Consider the following 18,998-nt stretch of genomic DNA (forward strand, 5'->3'; position numbering starts at 1 on the left):
CCCCAGGTAAGAATACCAAAACACTGGAAGATATTCTTTGCTAGGCCTCCTCAAAAATCCATCATGAAACCATAATATTGGGTGATGTAAATATAGACTAGCAAACCAGCATATACCATACAGTCTGAAAATCCAGGGAGTTATATACATTTGTAGACATCTGTCTAATTTATAACCATGCCAACTTGATGTAACAGAGCCACAACCAGACAATTAACCCTTGACTGGATCCTGCAATCCTCTACAAATAAAATGTCATCCCTTGGAATGTTGTCAGACTGCCTAAGTGATCACTGATCAATTTATACCATAATGCACCAAAGCAACAGCCCCAAAACCACATAATTGTAGCCTGGGAAGAAAATTTGATCCTTTTGTGAACACACTTTTAGTAGACTACATCTCCTTATCTGGGAGTCACTAAAGACTCCTCCATAGATGATGCTGTCTGAGTTCAGTAAAATCTTCCTAGGTGATCTAAACACACTAACCCCCTTCAGAATAAAGAATCAAAGCCAGGCCTGTCCCATATTCTTAGCAGCAAAACAACTCATGAAACAGACAAAGACTGGAAGGTCTGGACAATTGCCATTTTATTTCCCTTATCAAAAGTATTAGAACAAATATATGCATACATAACTTCTCGACTGTGTAATAGATAATAAGCTTCTGTCTTCAACCTAACATGGCTTTTGTCCTCTTCACAGCGCAACTCCTTTGCTGAATTTTGTTAATACTATCAATACCCATAGATACTTATACAGACTATTGCCATTTTAATTGTAACATTTTCCAGCACCCAACGTTTGCAACACGGTGTTGACCATTGCTGCTGAATTCTTGCCTGAGAGTGGTCTCCTAGCATTCCCCTAACTGGAAAACTGGGCCCTGGTATTCCAGTCCACGAAATTCCTGGAGATGTCCTAGGTGTTGGCCTTCTGTGGGTATAGTGGTGTCATACTTGCGTGACACCCAGCTGTGATAACTTTGTTCTTACCTTTGCTTGGTCATGTATCATAAGTAGTCCTGTATGCCTACTGGAGTGGGGTCTTGCTTTAGATTATACCATCACTGACCAGGTTTAAAGTAGCATCCATTGAATGTGCATGTTAACAGGGAAGGAGAGTATGAAGTAAAAGACTTCCACTTCCATCTGTCATTTAGAGAAGGTTGCAAGAGACACTTAAGTCAAATACTGGTGGTGATTGTGTGATAAAGCAGACCTCAGCTTAACCTGTCTGGTGCTGTTAAAATGTATGCATTTAGGAGTAGTGTTTCACATTCTTGTTAATGTTTGGAGGCAGTTTTGTTTATGTATTCATGCTCATTTATTAGAATTTATATGGTTTGTAGGTTTATTGTACTTGGAATATTATATGTAATAGGGGCTCTGAATAAACTTACATTCTTATGTCATGTGTCTTATGTCTGACATGGGAATATGACCTTATTTATACACTTAACAGCTATTTATCCAGTATAGTTTATAATTGTATTTCTTACTGGGTCAGACACCTGTGACCTCCTGTTTTGTAGTTGGTTGTAGCCTGTTTGTCATTATTTTCACAAGTATGTTATTCTGGATTTCTTTAATGAACACAGATAGCATTGTATAGAGTTTCATTTTTAGTTAGTCACGTTTGATTACTCTTTTAGTCTTTATTTTCCTGCATCTGTTTTGGTGCATTTGTAAAGGTGCTTTTGTGTAAACATTTACATAATTTGAGTTGAATATATGCATAACACAAGGTTGCTTGAGCAAATTGCATGTGGAGGCCAACTTGGAACTATGATTCTATATCTCTCGATATTGTTTATATTAATGTAAGCCATAGTAGAGTGATGATGAATTATTACATTGAGTTGGTTGTACTTAGTAAGGATTTTTGTACTGCTGAAGAGTGTTAATCACACACTTTAACTAACCAGGTTATGCTGGTTTAGTTAAACACTGCAAATGATCTTTATATTTCCTTGGGCTGGTCACACTGTCAGTGGCAGAACATACCTTGATCTGCAGATTCACTGAAAGTGGGCCTCTGTTTCATGCTGTGTCTTGCGCTGTAAACTGCTTCCATGTTTATATATTTTGCTTTAAACTAATTGGCTGTGACACATCACTCTTGTATTGTATCTGACTGTTAACATTTTTGAATAGATAATGTGTATGACCCATTATGATTAATCATTTCCACTTAGTTGCCTTTGCATGCTTGTTCACACACGCACACACACACACACACACACACACACACACACACACACACACACACACACACACACACACACGTCACTCCTTTATTGCTTTGTGCTTGCCAGATTTATGGACAAAATGTTGCCTTTACTGTTTTGACCTTCATGTCACCCTAGATGTGTTTATACGCTTTACTTGGCCAAGAATTTTCTTGTAGTTGTGTATTCATTTCCATGCTGTCCTGCATTAAATGCACATTTATCATCTGGTTACACATTGGATTTGGCCTCTGAGACGCATTGCAAAAGACACCTCGTTGTTACTCTTTTAGATTGGTCACCATCTTAAAACTAGTTTCCTTTAATGGTTTTACACTGTAAATGTACCTTGCTTTACCCTAGGGTGAGCACTTGCAGTAAATAGTTTTAGCGCCACCTGTATTAGACAAGCATTGGCTTTTGTCTCTTTTAAAGCACAAACATAACCAATGATTCTGGACTGTAGCTTGAGTCATCTGTAGTCTTGAAATTGCTTTTTGCCAAGTCTAGCTATACATTTGGATTTTACCTTGTTTGGTGGATTGTACATTAAACGTGACCCCAGCGTCACATTACTTTGATCACATAGTGCTTGGCATCTACTGTTTTTATTAGTTGCACTATTTACAGGAAGCTTTTAGTCAGAGACATCAATTGTCTTACTGTCAGGCTGGGTTAGTTACTGTGTTTAGAGAACTGTGTTTTAACATTGTCTTTTTCTCTATTTTTCTTTAATGCTTTCATACTTGCAGAGCGTGACTGTAAGTTTTTTTTCCATTTCTTTGTATTATCTGCATGTCTTGTTTGATTAATAGTATGCAAACATCTTGCCTTTTTTTTCCTGGAAAAAGGATGTGTTCATGCCTAAACTGTTCAACCAATTAATAAAATTCAAATACATACATAGCTACATATATATATATATATATATATATATATATATATGTATGTATGTATATATGTGTGTGTGTGTGTGTGTGTATATGTATATATATATATATATATATATATATATATATATATATATATATATATATATACATACATACATATATAATTACAAACACACACACACACACACACACAGGAATTTTTCAAATTGTTTTACACTTGAACCTTTTCTTGTTTGGCTTTTTGAGAAATCTCTGGTATTGTTTCCCATATTTATCTGATAATTTATTACATTGTGTAGGCAGGTAGAGGATAGATGCATCTTAAACATGTGATACCATGCTAAAACAAGTGTAATAAGGTAAGGTCACTGATTCTAGCTACACAGCCTATAAAAGTCTTAACCCCTGGTACTTAAATATGTATCACCACTCACACCCGTCATAGTGTAGCGCAGAGCTACAGTTTGTAACATGAGCAAAATCAGTTGTTTCAAGCTTAGCTTTCAGGCCCTCCCTGAAAACAAAAGCTCCAGCTACGTTAATTTTATTCTCGTTGTAAATTAATTTCCCTGACATTTAATACAGCCCAAAGAGTGTCACATTTAGAAGAAAACATTTTATATAGTACTTTCTTGGCTTTCTGTCTGTATTTGATGTTGCTGTTTCTATAAGCAGGATGTTCTAGAAAACTGCATTTTTTTGGTGTTTGTCTCAGCATCTCATTGCTAAATAGACCATCTTTGAGTCAACTCAGTGAGTAGGAGGAAAGACAGTGCATCAGAGGCACTCTTTTCTGGCTACAGGGTCATTGAAAATCTGCTAGAGTGTGAAACAAGCCAGCATTGTCCGAGTGTAAGATATTAGTGACAGTTGTCAATTTTCTGGTGCATTATCTTGGAACTTTGACTTGAAATTACGTACAGGGTGTGAAATAACTAAATCAGTACTTTGTGAAGTAACAACTAAATCAGTACTCTGGTCAGTCAGACATTTAGACATTCTTTAAAATACATTGTCAGAGGTGACCACTAATAAAAATCAAAGGAACAAAATCAGTGAAAAAGGACATACTCATGTTGGTCAACAGTATTGTAAGCTGTTGAACAGTAAATGATCTTGTTCTCAACAGATTTACACAACATGGCAGCTTCTCATCTGGGCATTTTTGGAGTATAACAAATTATAAAGTTTGAATGGCCGCTTAAAAGTGAGGCAGCCTCATCAATATTACAAAAAACTTCAAGCTATAATGAAAATGAGGGCTTCCAAGATAGAACGATGGCAGTGTAGTACGCAGCAACTTTGGGAGCTTCAAGCGGATTCGGTCTCAGAATTGTAAAACCTGGTACTCGACCATTAAAATCTTCGTACGTCAACTGTGTCCAGGCATATGTTATGTAGCAGGGCAAACAGAAGGGAAAAAATACCCAGACAGTCAAGATTGGAGCAAAAACAAAAAAGGAGTGGTCTCCTCAACTAAAACAGAATGAATGGAAAAGTTGGAATCAGTAGTGGCAATTGCAGAAGTCTCAAAAGACTTGGATAAGACCACTGAGCAGAAAATAAATTGAATACATGATGAAATTTTCAAAATTAAGCAATGCTTTTTAACTGGTTACATTTCCGCATTGAGTAAAAGAGTAAATGAAATGGAGGTTGACTTGATGGTCCTTGCTCCAGTCATCAGAAGAAGAAACAAGAAAAATGGTCACAGAAGAAAGCCTACAGTTTGATGAAATTAATTAAAAGCTAACAGAAATTGAAATTAGAGCCAGAAAGGAGCAATTTTCAATTCATGGCTGATGTTCTTTGGGTTTCACTGTTGCAGTCATTAAATTTGGGTTATCTGCTTGCAAGTAGCCCTCAGTCAGCCTGATTAACAAAATCTTGAGTCCTGCATCGGTTGCTGTCCCCTCTTCCATGACGTCAAGTCGTCAGAGATATAAAACATGCAGCCGGCGCCATTAAATCAGTCTTTCTTGCCGTGCGGTGCCAGTAGTAGAAACAGTTCGTAAGTGCCGGTCGGCCGACTCCTGAAATTTTCATTTTCGAGTTTCAGAACCGAAGTCTTCAACTAAAGCTAAGTACGCCGTTGGGGAAACTTTTTCTTGCTCCTTACCGATGTCAGTAAAAGTTAATAATTGCATTACTTGTGGAAAGCAAATACCTCATAAAGATTTTCATTCGTACTGTATTCCTTGCCTAGGCCCTGACCACGACATACCTTGCTGTCGGTTTTGTGCTTTATTTAATCAGTGCACTATCCGTCGGTATATTTTCGCCTCTAAATATTTTGGTTTCTTGGTTTAATTATCCAGAAATGTCGTCGGTTAGCCATCCGACTACCGGGATTCTGAAAAAACGCAAAGATAGACAGAAACAGGCCGCCGAGGTCCAAAACTGCCAACAACACTTCTCCTAAGCCAGTTGCCAGTTTGCCGGTACTCAGTGAGGCGCTTTCTCAGCCCCTGATACCCGCTACTTCTGATTCGCAGGCCTCTGCTGAGACCCATTTGGAGTCCGGTATGCCGCAAGATGCTTCAACTATGGAACCTGCGGATGTCTCTACCTTGGATGGGTCCGGAGCTGCTGTGCAGGCACCGGCTTCTGAGGGTGTATTCTGGCCTACGGACTTGTATTTTAAACTGACGCCTCCTTCTTTACTTAGGCCTAAATCTCAATCCATGCCTAAAAAAACGATGCCCAGGCCACATGCTCAAGCCCTCTATGCCTAAAAAACAAATGATAAGATTGGCTGAAAATCTAATAACTAATCAGGGGTAGCCACCCCCCCCCCCTTCTAAGAGGCCTAGAACTGAAGCTGATTATGAATCTTCTGATCAGAATTCTGTTTTTTCTGATTCTTCTGATAATCTGGATTTGCCCTTATCTACTTATGAAGATTCTGATGCAGAGGACTCCATTCCCTCTGCTTCACCACCTGAGGATTTTTCTTTTGGGGAAACCTTACATACTCTAAGGGAGCATTTCCACTGGGAAAGCCAGGATTTTTCTGATTCAAAAAAGAGGCTTAGGGATTTCCTTCTCCTACCTCAGCATAGGCCTTTAGCTTTTCCTCTTGTACTACACATTGTTGATGATGCTTTTTCAGAATCTAGTTTGGCCCCTGATTCCCTGCCTCCTCCTCCCAGAAAACCTGACCGATACTACAGGGTCCCTGAGTCCCACAAGTTTCTTTTTTAAAATCCTATTGCAGATCCAGAGACTATTTCACAGGGGCCCAAGGGCATTAAGGCTTTTACTGCTAAAAATCCTACCCCTTCTGATAGAGACTCCAGGGCGCTAGATGGGGTAAGAAGGTGTACACTTCTGCAACCTTGGCCATTAGGGCTTTAAACTGCCAGTTTCATATGTTAAAATATCAGCAACATGTTATTGGACTGCTTAAACAGAAAATTATGTTGATTCCTGACTGTGTGGAAAATAAAGAATTACTGGATTTAATGCATTCTGCTGAACAAGTTGGAAAATTTACTTTGCAATGTGGTTTTGATTCATTAGAGGCCTCTTGCAGGGCTGCTGTTACTGGGTCTGTGCTCAGAAGGCATGCTTGGCTTAAGGAGCAATCTTTGCCTGATCATGTTAAAGCTAAATTGTTGGATGCTCCTTTAAATCAGTACCACCTGTTTGGCAACAAGGCTGAGGAAGTTCTTAAAAAGATGGAAGATAAAGCTAAATCTATGCAAACTGTTAAATATTTTTTACAAGTTCAGCCTCCTAGATTTAGTAGGCACTGGCCCTCTAAGAATGTTGTCCTTTCCAGCCCCTTCCAGGTCTTCTCAAGCCAAACCCAGACACAGCAAAAAACCCAGGTTTCAGTCCCAGGGGACACACAGAACTAAGCAGTGGGGGGCCTCCACTTCCAAATCTGGGAATAATAAGGACCCCCCCCCATAGTAAACTGTCTCAATGACTTCCTTTTAAAATTTCCAAGCACTTATCAACTGACTGCCCCTTTGGGGGGAAAGATTGCTTTTCATGCAAAGAATTGGGAACTCATTACCCAGGACAAATGGGTTTTAAATATAGTGTCCCAGGGATACAGATTTCACTTCCACATATTGCCAACACCAAGCGGGTGGCCGGACCTACCCCCAAATCAGTGGGCAGAGGCCCAAAAAACAAGTACTTTCTCTCTTAAGCATGGGAGCTATTCAACTGGTACCAGAAGAGGAAAAGGGACAAGATTTCTACTCAAGACTTTTCCTGGTACCCAGAAAAGACAGTTCATGGCGTCCTATCCTGGACCTGTCTACTCTAAACACCTTTTTGGAGATTCCAAAATTCAAGATGCTGACTCTTCACCAATTACTTCCTATGCTAGGCAAAGATGCCTGGTTGGCAACATTAGATTTAATAGAAGCATACCTGCGCATCCCAATCAGTGAATCTTGCAGAAGATACCTACGCTTCAAAGCAGGCTACACGCACTATCAGTTCTCTGCACTGCCCTTTGGCTTATCTACTGTGCCAAGGGTATTCACAAAGTGCCTAGCTGCAGTTATTGCATTTTGCAGGCAAAGAAATATTCAAATATACCCATACCTTGGACGATTGTCTAATTCAGGCAGAAAGCCAGGCCTTACTTTTGAATCATCTGGCCTTTCTACAAAGGGTTCTAACTTGTCTGGGGTACACCATAAACGAAAATAAATCACACCTTGTACCCTGCCAACAAATTATATTCCTGGGAGCAAGCTTGAATACAACTTCCCAGATGGCTTACCTCATGCCAGAGAAACAAGTTAATGTGACAACCTACTTCAAACAAGTGGCCACAAAAAACATGCTATCTGCAAGACAAATACTGCAAGCCTTGGGGTTCATGGCCTCCTGCATTCTTCTAATTCCATATGCAAGACTGCATATGAAGAAACTACAGTGGTATCTAAAAAGCCTATGGTGTCAACATTCTCAAGACATAGAAACAATAATTCCTATCATACCTTCCCTACGGCTAGAGTTCTTTTGGTGGGCAGAGGCCTGCCACCAAAACAAGGGACTACCTTTCACACCACCCAAACCCTAACAACAAACTCATCAGACTATGCATGGGGGCTTATCTAGCAGGGAAGTGCATTCAGGGCAAATGGAACTCAAGTCAAATGCACCTGCATATCAATCAAAAAGAAATGTTAGCTGTACAGAATGCTCTAACAGCCTTCAAGGGCCACATTCTTCCAGGACAACTAATGGTAAAGATGGACAACACCACTGTTATGTGGTACATAAACAAGCAGGGAGGTACACATTCTTACCCCCTCTGCAAACTAGCCATGGCATTTTGGAACACAGCCTTGAGCTACCAAGTGCACCTACAAGCTCCATTCCTGCCAGGAAAATTAAATACACTGGCAAGACGGACTAAGCAGGAAACCTCATGGACCCACACGAGTGGAAACTGGAACCAAGGATTTTTATCATGTTGGCAAGCAAATGGAGGAGCCCAGATATAGACCTGTTTGCCTCTCCCCAGAACTACCAATTGGCAAATTTTGCACAAGGACTCACCACAAACAAGCTTGGAAAGTGGATGCTCTGTCCTTCTCCTGGGAAAACCTATCAGTCTATGCCTTACCCCCTCTGCCTCTGCTCTCCAAAGTACTACTAAAAATCAAACAAGACAAACCAAGGATGATTTTGATTGCTCCAGACTGGCCGCGCCAACACTGGTACTCCCTCCATCGCTGTGTGTCACGGTTATCTCCATGACACATGCCTTAGACTCCTTCCCTGCTGTCTCAGCAGGAGAACCAGATTCTGCACCCTCAGCTTCTAACACTGAACCTTGCAATCTGGCTAATTACTTAATCTCTCCTTTACCATCCCTCAGCAATCCTGTGATGGATATCATTTTAGAGGCAAGGAGGCCTAGTACTAGAAAATCTTATGCTGAAAAATGGAAAAGATTCTGTGCCTGGAACCAATCTCAAGGGATGAGCACAGCAGCGCCCAATTTACCTCCGATTTTATAATACTTAACTGAGATGCTTCACAAGGGCCTGTCTTTCCTCCATTAAAATCCATGCCTCAGCCATTTCAGTTCATTATAACACAGAACCTCCCCTCTTCTCTCATCCACTGCTCAAGCAGTTCCTCAGAGGGGCCAAAAATTTGAGACCACCCAGGAGAGCTCCAACCCCAGCCTAGGACCTTAACTTTGTCTTGGAGAAACTCACTCTACCTCCTTTCGAGCCAGTTGCTACTGCATACTTAAAATTTCTTTCTTGTAGCAATCACTTTAGCTAGAAGGGTATCTGAATTACAGGCCCTTATGGCAGTGGAGCCTTTCTTAATCTTTCATGCGGACATGGTGTCCTTCAGAACCAATCCATCCTTCATGCCCAAGGTGGTATCCAGTGTGGCTCTTAATCAGTCCATTCATTTGCCAACCTTCTTTCCCAATCCACAGAATAAAGGGGAACAGATACTGCATTTCTTAGATGTGCACAGACCACTTAGATTCTACTTGGACGGGACTAAACCTCAAAGGAAATCTGAACAACTGCTGGTGGCATTTGCTGCAGGGGCAGAGGGGAAGGCCATTTCAGAGCAAACCATTTCTAAATGGATAAGCCATTGCATTCATTTCTGCTATAAACACCATGGAAAACCTATCCTCCAAGGGATCAGACCTCACTCCACCAGGGCTGCATCTACCTCTACAGCCTTTCTCAGAGGTGTCCCTACCAGGGACATCCTAGAAGCTGCTACCTGGAGTTCTGCAAATACCTTCACCAAGCATTATCATTTGCCAATTTTCTCTAAATCCATAGCTGGCTTTGCCACTGCAGTCTTGCAGGGTCTTATAGCTGGCCCTAATCTAAATTCCTCCTTCCAACCATAACTTTGGGAATCTACTCAAATGTAATGACTGCAACAGTGAAACACAAAGAACTTAGTACAGTTGTGCACACTTAGCATAAATGTAGATGTTCGAGTGTATTCACTGTTGCAGTCCTGGTTACCCTCCCTCCAGCCCCCTAACTTCTTTTGGCTATACCTCTACTTTCCTTTACTATGCTTAAAAGCCTTTTTGGTGTATTTGCTTTTTTGTTGGAGGTATATCTTTGTGCTTTTATATTTAATTGCTTCCCATTAGGGGGCACCTGATATCTGGGGCAAGAAAAACTGATGTAATGGCGTCGGCTGCATGTTTTATACCCCTGATGACCTGACGTCATGGAATAAGGGAATAAGGGACAGCAGCCGACGTAGGACCCAAGACTTTGTTAATCAGGCCGACTGAGGGCTACCTGCAGGCAGAAAATCCAAATGTAATGACTGCAACCGTGAATACACTCAAACATCTGCATTTATGGTAAGTGTACACAACTGTACTTTTCTGAAAGAGTAGAAAAATACTGAAAAAAAATCATATGGAACTGTATTTATTTACTTAATTTTTTAACATTTGTTGACCGGGAAATTCTGATTACGACAGAGCCTATTTTCAGCTGAGGCCCAGGGAGAAATGTGCATGTCTTTTGATGTGGAAGGAAACCCACGCAAATGCAGGAAGGACATACAGACTCCACACAGAAGGCACCCCAGCCGAGAATCGAACTGGAGACCCTCTTGCTGTGAGGTGACAGCATTAACCACTGCATTGCTGCGCTGCCCATTCATCAGTGGACAAGCATCCATTTGTGAGAAATAGACAGATCAAGCACAAAGTTAATAATCCTTCAAGGAAAGCCACAAGACCTCTGCTAATTACAATTAACCTTCTCTACCATCAACTGAAAGAAGAAATTCTGTCATATCTATGGAAAAATTGCACTGTTGTAATAATGAGAAAAATAATGACTATTCTGCCCAAACACTTGTCAAGGGAAATTCATTCATTCCTTTCACTTAAAAAGTGTAGTGAGATGAAACTATGGTTCAAGCTTCGATACCCTGCTTATTATAGAGTTTTTTTTATCCATTGGGCAGCAAAACTTATCTGGAACTAAGAAAAACTATTGACGAGCTCAACAGAAGGAAAAAAAGGAGGGAAGAAAGAGAAAGGAAAAGGGGTAGGACATAGTAAGGAGACCCCACCCACTTTGGATTCTTCAAGGGCAAATCTTGCCTGTTGAACTTGGTTGAGTTTTTGAAACTGTCACCAAGGCACTGGATGAGGGAAAGTCAGTACACACAGCTTACCTTGACCTGGCCAAAGCCTTTGACACAATCCCTCACTCGGGCATCACCAAAAAGCTAACAGCACTTGGTGTAAATCCCTATCTCATCAGGTGGGGGGCCAACTGGCTCACTTGATAGGACCCACAAGTTCAAAATAGGAGCCACTACCTCCGATAGCAGATCTGTCACTAGTGATGTCCCCCAGGGATCTGTCCTGGGACCCCTATTGTTTTGGCATCTACTTCTCAGAGGTCCAGGCAAAGACAAATGGCCTGTGGTTGACCAAGTTTGCAGACGACTGTAAGTTGAGTGCTGTTATTGACTCCCCATATGATGTTAACATACTTTGAGGGCCTCACAGCAACAAATGACTGGTACCAAAGTCATGGCTTTAAGTTAAATGCAAAAAAATGTATTATCATACCATTCAGCAAAAACACTGCCCCTACTGATTACCACATTAGCGGCAACCCCCTAAGCACACAACCTGTGGTGAGAGACCTGGGTATACAAGTTGACAACAGTCTCACATTTGACCGTCATGTAGCAGCAGTGGTCAGAAAAGCCTTTTACTCAGTTCATCTCATAAGTAAAGGGATTGCATCCAGAAAAAAGGAGGTTATGACCTCTCTGTACTCCTCCCTCATTAGGCCAGTAATTGAGTATAATGCCCCATTTGGTATGTACCTCTCCAAACACCTGCACAAGCTGAAAAGACCACAGAAATACCTCACAAAGAGAATCCATGGCCTCCAGCACCTGTCCTATGTGGACAGGCTCAAATCACTATCTCTCTACTCGGTATCATACAGCTTGCTTAGAGTTGACGTGTGTCTCGCCTACAAGGCAACCTCAGACCCTTCTGTACTAGAGATGCTCCATATCCTTAAGTCTAACTCCTTGCATCGTACCCGATCAAAAGGCTTAAGTCTAATATGTGACATTAACAAAACCTGCTGGAGAGACAGGTTTGTCTCCCAGAGGCTGCCCCATCTCTGGAATAGACTCCCCATGCACGTCAAGCAAAGTATGTTGCTGATCCTCTTCAGACGCAACCTTGATGAGTGGATGGACAACCACAAATTTGTCCCAGGGGTTCCACCTGTGCCCCTCATTGACAGGGGTGACAGGTGCTGCTTGTGGTTTCTTTACTGGGGATAAACTCTTGGCTAGGCTTGTAAGGGCCCTAGAGCCATTAGCCTAGTAATCTCCTATGATCCTGTGGACCAACAGTGAAACTGAAAAGAGGCTAATTGGACAGGCAGAGACTCCCTTTCAAATCATTCCAGGTTTTTCAGAAGAAAACTTTGGATAAGTACAAGGAATTCAGGAATTTTCATTAATGCTTTTCATGCCCAGGTCTCCTTCAGCAAGCAGTATGCCTTTTAATATTACCTCAGCAAGCAACACCACCATAGAAACTGTAATGAATACCAAACTACTAGGAGTCATAATAGAGAGTAATCTGAAATTTGACCTGCATGTCATCAGGTCATCAAGGAAACTGACCAAAAACTGGGCTTTCTCTACTGAAACAAACCCTTCCTCGCATACTCCTCAAGAAAAAAATTAGCATCATCTTACCTTCTCCCCTCCCTTCTCTGTGTATCACCCATATTAACCAACTTTCAAGCTACCCTACTAAATAAATTAGAGGTAAGTGTTATCAAAATAGCCACGTTTACAGCTAATGTATTCTACCACACACACCATTGTTTAACACTAATGCATCCTACCGTGCACATCACTGCTTAAGACTAATGCATCCTACCGTGCACATCACTGCGTAAGACTAATGCATCCTACTGTGCACCTCACTGCTTAAGACTAATGCATTCTACCATACACACCACTGCTTAAGACTAATGCTTTCTACCATACACACACCACTGCTTAAGACTAATGCATTCTACCATACACACCACTGCTTAAGACTAATGCTTTCTACCATACACACACCACTGCTTAAGACTAATGCATTCTACCATACACACCACTGCTCAGCACTAAAGAAGCTCAAGCTTAACATGCTAGAACTACCTAATCACATAATATAGCTAGAGACTCTGTATACTCACCCTGTCACCAGACAGTCAAACTCTCCCTACCTGTCCCACTAAAACAGGACAGCTGTGCATCTAGCTTTAAACAAAACCTTAAACATCATCTAAACTCCTCCTCGCTCTGTTATTGCTCACACTCAAACTCTCTGTCTCCGAAGCTGTCACCAGCCCCCAGCTCTCCAGCTCTCATATCTTATCCTGTAAGTAATGTAAATAATTGCTATCTGTGTTTTTAACTATATACTGCTTTTCATTACTCCTGTGTAATTGAAATTTGTTTATTGCTATATTTGTAAATGTAACTCTTTTATTATTGTATAACACTTCTACTGAAATCAAATTGTATTAACTTCTGTCTTGACTGTGTTACCCATTGCGTGATTCTAAAAAAACATTTCTACTCTTAAGAAGGTGAAATTCTTTTTCTTTGTATTTTTTCGTAATTTTTGTAACTTTAATGGAGCTTTTCTCCTTTATACCCCATTGGAATATTCTAGTAATCGAGGCAGTAAATACATTTCTAAAAAAAAAAAAAAACACCAGATACCTTACATATGGTCCTTGAAGAGCAAGAAAAACCTACTGACTGTAAGTGGCACAGTAATCTTTGTAACTGAAAGGAGTGATACTAAATGCCGTTTACTGCACTGATAGACATAAACGCTTTCCACTATAATGCAAAAGACAATTATTTATACTTGTACTCCATAATTTCAAAAAATCTGTCACTAATTTCTCTCACAAATTAGTATTCTGTGAGGGAACAGAAGTTAACAAAAAACTTTGGCGTAATGACGGTTTAAAGGGAGAGGAACAAAACAGCAATGAGAAGATGAAATCTCATGTTGTACGTGAAATGTTTGTTTAGACTCTGATGAAAATTCTTGATGCATCACAAATGCGAATGCCCAGCACAGAGTTTAATGCACTGAGATTCCAAACTATCAAGTTTCATTGGCAGGCATGAGCATAAAAAATGAATGTGCAGCAAAAGAAAGTATTTGATTGGTTGGGTGGCTTATAATGTATGTTTTAAAGATCATGTGCAGACTGGCAAAATCAGAATAGCCTGTCAGTTCTCAAAATGCATTTCCTCAGTAGCTGCTTACCGTGGCTGTCTTTCTGCCATTTAAGTTTGCATTCTTATTTTTCTCTTTAAGGAAAATATCTTTGAAAAAAAATGCCATCCATATTTATAACATGCTTCGCCTCCACTGATCACTCCACAGGAAGTTCCGATTCCTTGTTTACACACTGATATCACATTAGGGTCAGTAGAGACTGTTACCTAGTCAGTGAGAGGAAGAAAGTTATACAGAGAGGATTTTCAGATTTACTTATTTTTTGTCTAATTTTCAATGTTAAGGTTAGTTACCCATTGTTGGTTAATAAGAGTCTTCAAAACCCCATGCATTCTGCTTTCCTTTTATGTGGAAACAATTGTGAAAGCTGCATCTGTTTCACTGTCACATAAGTGCATTATGTGCAGCACAAAGTCCCATAACCTTTAATTGTCTCTGAATCTTACTTTTCATCTGTCCACAATTTTTGCAGAACACCTGTGCTTTTATCTCATTTTACCATGTTCATCCCTCATAAAACTTTTGATTTTCTAATAAATCACTGAGGATTACAGTTGAACACTAATGCTAGATATTAAGATTTTCATTGTTTAAAGTTCATTTGGTTTGGAAAATGCATACTGATGCAAACCCAGTTCCCTTAATAAACAGACTGCACTCACTCAGCCTGTGCTGATATTTAATTAGTTAAAAAACAGTGAAAAGAGACCTAGCCTTCTAGTGCATGGTGTAATTAAAATCCAACTTTACATCATCAAAGCGATAGGCATGATGATGTGAGGAAGTTCTACTCATGTCCATGAAGGGCCAAAGTTTGTGAGCAGGAAATAACAGTAAAGTGAAACAAAAGAATATACAGTAAATTGGAGTTGCAGAGCAGGAAACCATCCTGTCATCCCAGAAGAAAGAGAAGGTTTGCAGATAACTGCAAAAAATAGTTGCACATGATTGCTAATGGGAGGGCACATGAGCATGGAGACTAAATGTTCATGTAAGCAGGGGGGCAAGAAAATTTAGTTGAAGAAGCTATAGTATGTGACATAAAATAATTAAAGGTAAAAGGGAATAAGAGGATAATGTATGATGTAAGAATAGACAAAACGGGCAGTTATCGTTTAGGCAAGTCGTAGATATGTAGTGTATAATATTTTCTGAGCTCTGGGACCTCCCAGCCTGGGAGGGAGAAGGAAGGACGAGAAGGAGAGGTGGCCACAGCAACTGCTGTGACTGAAGCAGAAGAAGAGGCAGCCGCCTCTGTAGAAGGTAGAAGGTCTTTCAAGGCTAACTTGGCCTGTCTATCCTTGATGGTCCACAGATTAAAACCTGTGCAAATAGCACAATCAGTGGTCAAATGGGCTGCACCCAAACTCATCACGCAAAGAGTGTGGCCAACAGCAGGTGACAATTTGTGGCCACACTCAATGCACCTCTTAAAGACTGGCTTAGAATCAGCCATGTCCAAACACAAACATTTTTAGAGAAATTTGAAACAAGTTATTGAAAAACTATTTTTCTACAACACACCCACTCGCCACACACTCAAAGCACACAGAAAGCTGGGGAGGGGGACAGCTATACACTAAACTAACTCAAAACTAACAAAAAAGCTAAAACCCGACGCACCAGCGAGGGGAGGAAGAGAGGGAACCTACACTGACAAGACTACACTCAAAAACACTAATAATACCAAAACAACCCAACTCACAACTCGGAGCTCAGAATCACGATGCTTATGGCTAGCCGACGGCAAACAAGATCTGGGGGTTGGAAGGTAGTGGTGGTGTGTTATGGGTAAGGGGAGGAGCTTGGAGCTCGGAGCAGATGCTAGTGAAATTGCCGGCTCGGATCCGGTACCCATAGGTGAAGACAAATGAAGTAGAACTACTCAGATAAAATATTATGGTGAGTACATAACTTCTTTTTTACTTACATTGATTCAAGAAATGAATGTATGGCTAGAGCAGTAAAAGGTCTTTTTTGACAATAGCCTCAGAACAACAAAGTTACTAACACAAAGATTAGAAAGAATGATTACACGTAACAGATCCAACAGTGAACTAGAAACATAACCATATAAAATATTGAGCATACATACATCTATGTAAAGCAGATTTGTCAGTGGAAGCTAGAGGTAGGGAGAGGGAAATTTATTTAAAAAATATATAACTCTTCTGCTATCTGCTGCTATTAACAAAGGTAGAGTAACATAGTTTGATAAAGCAACAAGCAAGGAAGAAATTCAAGAGGCCGTTAAATCTCAGAAATTAGGAAAGGCATCAGGTTTAGTTGGGATACTGATAGAAATTTGGAAAGTGGTTGAAAAGCAGTTATTAAAGCCTGGGCACAATTGTTTAACAGTGTTGTGGAGGGGGGGGGTAGTTTTTTGCCTCTTGGACTATGGCTGTGGTTGTGCTGATTCTTAAAGACGAAAAAGACTGGACATACCTAAAGTCATATAGACCAGTTTCAATCTCGAACCATGATTATAAAATATTTGTAGCAGTATTAGCCAAAATTTTAGCAAAAATGCTACTTAGGCAAATAAACACATACCAGTGTGGATTTCTAGAAGTCCGGCAAAAATTTGTCAACATTACTAAAACATTAGGGATGACTCGTGTAGGGGTACATAAAATCAGAAAATAGGCAAGAGGAGGGCGGAATTCCCTCAAGAAACTTAGCAAAGGAACCAAGATATTGGGAGCAAGTAACTCATGCAAGAAATGTAGTAGAGTGGGATGAGGCCAAGAAGACATTTGGATTACATGCTAGAGATTGCCTACCCTGCCAGGGCTTGATCTCAGAGTACAGGCAAAGAAAAGGGGATAGAGGAATTTTAAGTGAAAGATCTGCTCTGGTAGAGTTTTTAGTTTAATCTAGAACAGAAGCTGCAGATAAAAATGGGATAATTCGTAGGGCATATAAAATATTTCATGATAACTGTAAGAATTGGTCAGAGAAGGTTAGAAAAGATTTGGAAGAGAGACTGGAAAAGCAATTTACAAGAAAACAATGGGAGGACCTAATGTATGGCTCCCAAGTGTGTAAAAGTCCAGAAGGTTTAGGATTTTTGCTCTGAACTGTTTGCATAGGTATTTTTATATTCCAAGCAGGCTTCAAAGAATTTTTTCTCGGGTAGATAAAATGTTGGAGTTGTGATAGAAAAGAAGAGGGTACATAGGGACATATATTTTAGGAGTGTAGTGAGTTGACAGATTTTAAAAAATTCCCTACAGAGTACTGTGTTGGAAATATTGGGTGAGCTGCTTGGGGACTGTAATGAGTTGGCAGATAAATTCCTTGCAGAGTACTGTATTAGAAATATTAGGTGAACAAATGGCTGTAAGTAAGGAAATTATTCTTTTGAGTTGAGTTACAAGATCTGAATTGCCTAGCTGTTTCTGTTTATTGTACTTCATCCAGATTGAGCCTGAAATTGGTCAATATTGATCAGTATAGTAGCCCAGTAAACAAATATATAAGTAGCCGTTAGATGTTTATTTGGATCTGCAATATACAGTATCACATCATCTGCAGATAAAGTAATATAAACTAGAATGCGGGAAGGAGATTCTCCCAACAGGGATGACTGTAAGTAGAAGTACAGAGAATAGGCAAGGGGGTGGTGGAATTCACTGGAGAAAACTGGCAAAGGTACCAAGGTATTTTGAGCAAATAAGCAGAGAAAGAAAAGAATAAAATGGGATGAGGCCAGGAAGGCATTTGGATTGTAGGTTAGAGACTGCCTTTCCTACCAGTGATTCATATCATAGTATAAACAATGAGAAAGGACTAGGAGAATCCTATGTGAAAGACCTGCTCTGGTAGAGTTTTTAGTTGAATGTAGAACAGAAGCTGCTGTTAAAAAAGGATAATTAATAGGACATAGAAAATAGTGCACATTAACTGTAAGGATAGATCATAGGAGGTTAGAAAAGATTGGTAAAAGAGATTGGATAAGCAATTTATAAGGAAACAATGAGAGAACGTACGTATGTCTCTCAAGTATGCACCAAAGTGTAGAAGGTGTAGGATTTTTGCTTGAAAGTGTTTCCACAGGTATTTTTATATCCCAACCAGACTTCAAAGAATTTTCCTCAGTTAGATGGAAAATGTTGGAGGTGTGATGGGGAAGAAAGTGGTAACTGGAAACAGATGTTTTTGGAGTGTAATGAGTTGGCAGTTTGTAAAAATTTCCTACAGAGCACTGTATCAGAAATATTGGATGAGCAAATGGGTGTAATTAAAGAAGTCATTCTTTTGAACTGAGACGCATGATTTTGAATTGCTTAGATATCTTAAGGCCTTGTTAAGTTTAATTCTGGTGGCTGCCCAAAGAAGTAATTAGTAAAAAATGAAAATCAAAGTCTAAACCAACTTTGCTTGACATACTGAATATTGTAACACAGATAAAAAAATTGGAAGTGAGATCTTTAGAAAAAGGAAGGAGAAAATTACATAGATATAAATTGAAATTGTGGGAACGATACTTGCATAATAGTGTCCAGGAGTGACATTTAAGGTGAGGCAAGACTTCAGCAATTTATGTAATAATGGACTGATTATAGTTATAAAAA

The 18,998-nt window shown here is 40.0% G+C and overlaps 1 protein-coding gene across 8 annotated transcripts in view; it reads left to right on the forward strand.

The window, feature by feature from the left end:
- The window catches only part of LOC122792271 (kinesin light chain 1-like), a 1,642,552-nt gene that overhangs the window by 1,051,421 nt on the left and 572,133 nt on the right, over positions 1–18,998 (forward strand). For 7 of the 8 annotated variants that reach the window (XM_044060030.1, XM_044060031.1, XM_044060032.1 and 4 more), the window contains one exon: positions 2,985–2,993. The exons of the other annotated variant lie outside the window; for it this stretch is intronic. In XM_044060030.1, the coding sequence (XP_043915965.1) occupies positions 2,985–2,993 (9 nt within the window). The remainder of the gene's footprint in view (positions 1–2,984; positions 2,994–18,998) is intronic. 8 annotated transcript variants of the gene reach the window in all.

The sequence above is a fragment of the Protopterus annectens genome, chromosome 1.part2, assembly GCF_019279795.1.
Source record: "Protopterus annectens isolate FY-2018-M chromosome 1.part2, PAN1.0, whole genome shotgun sequence".
NCBI classification, from domain to species: domain Eukaryota; kingdom Metazoa; phylum Chordata; order Ceratodontiformes; family Protopteridae; genus Protopterus; species Protopterus annectens.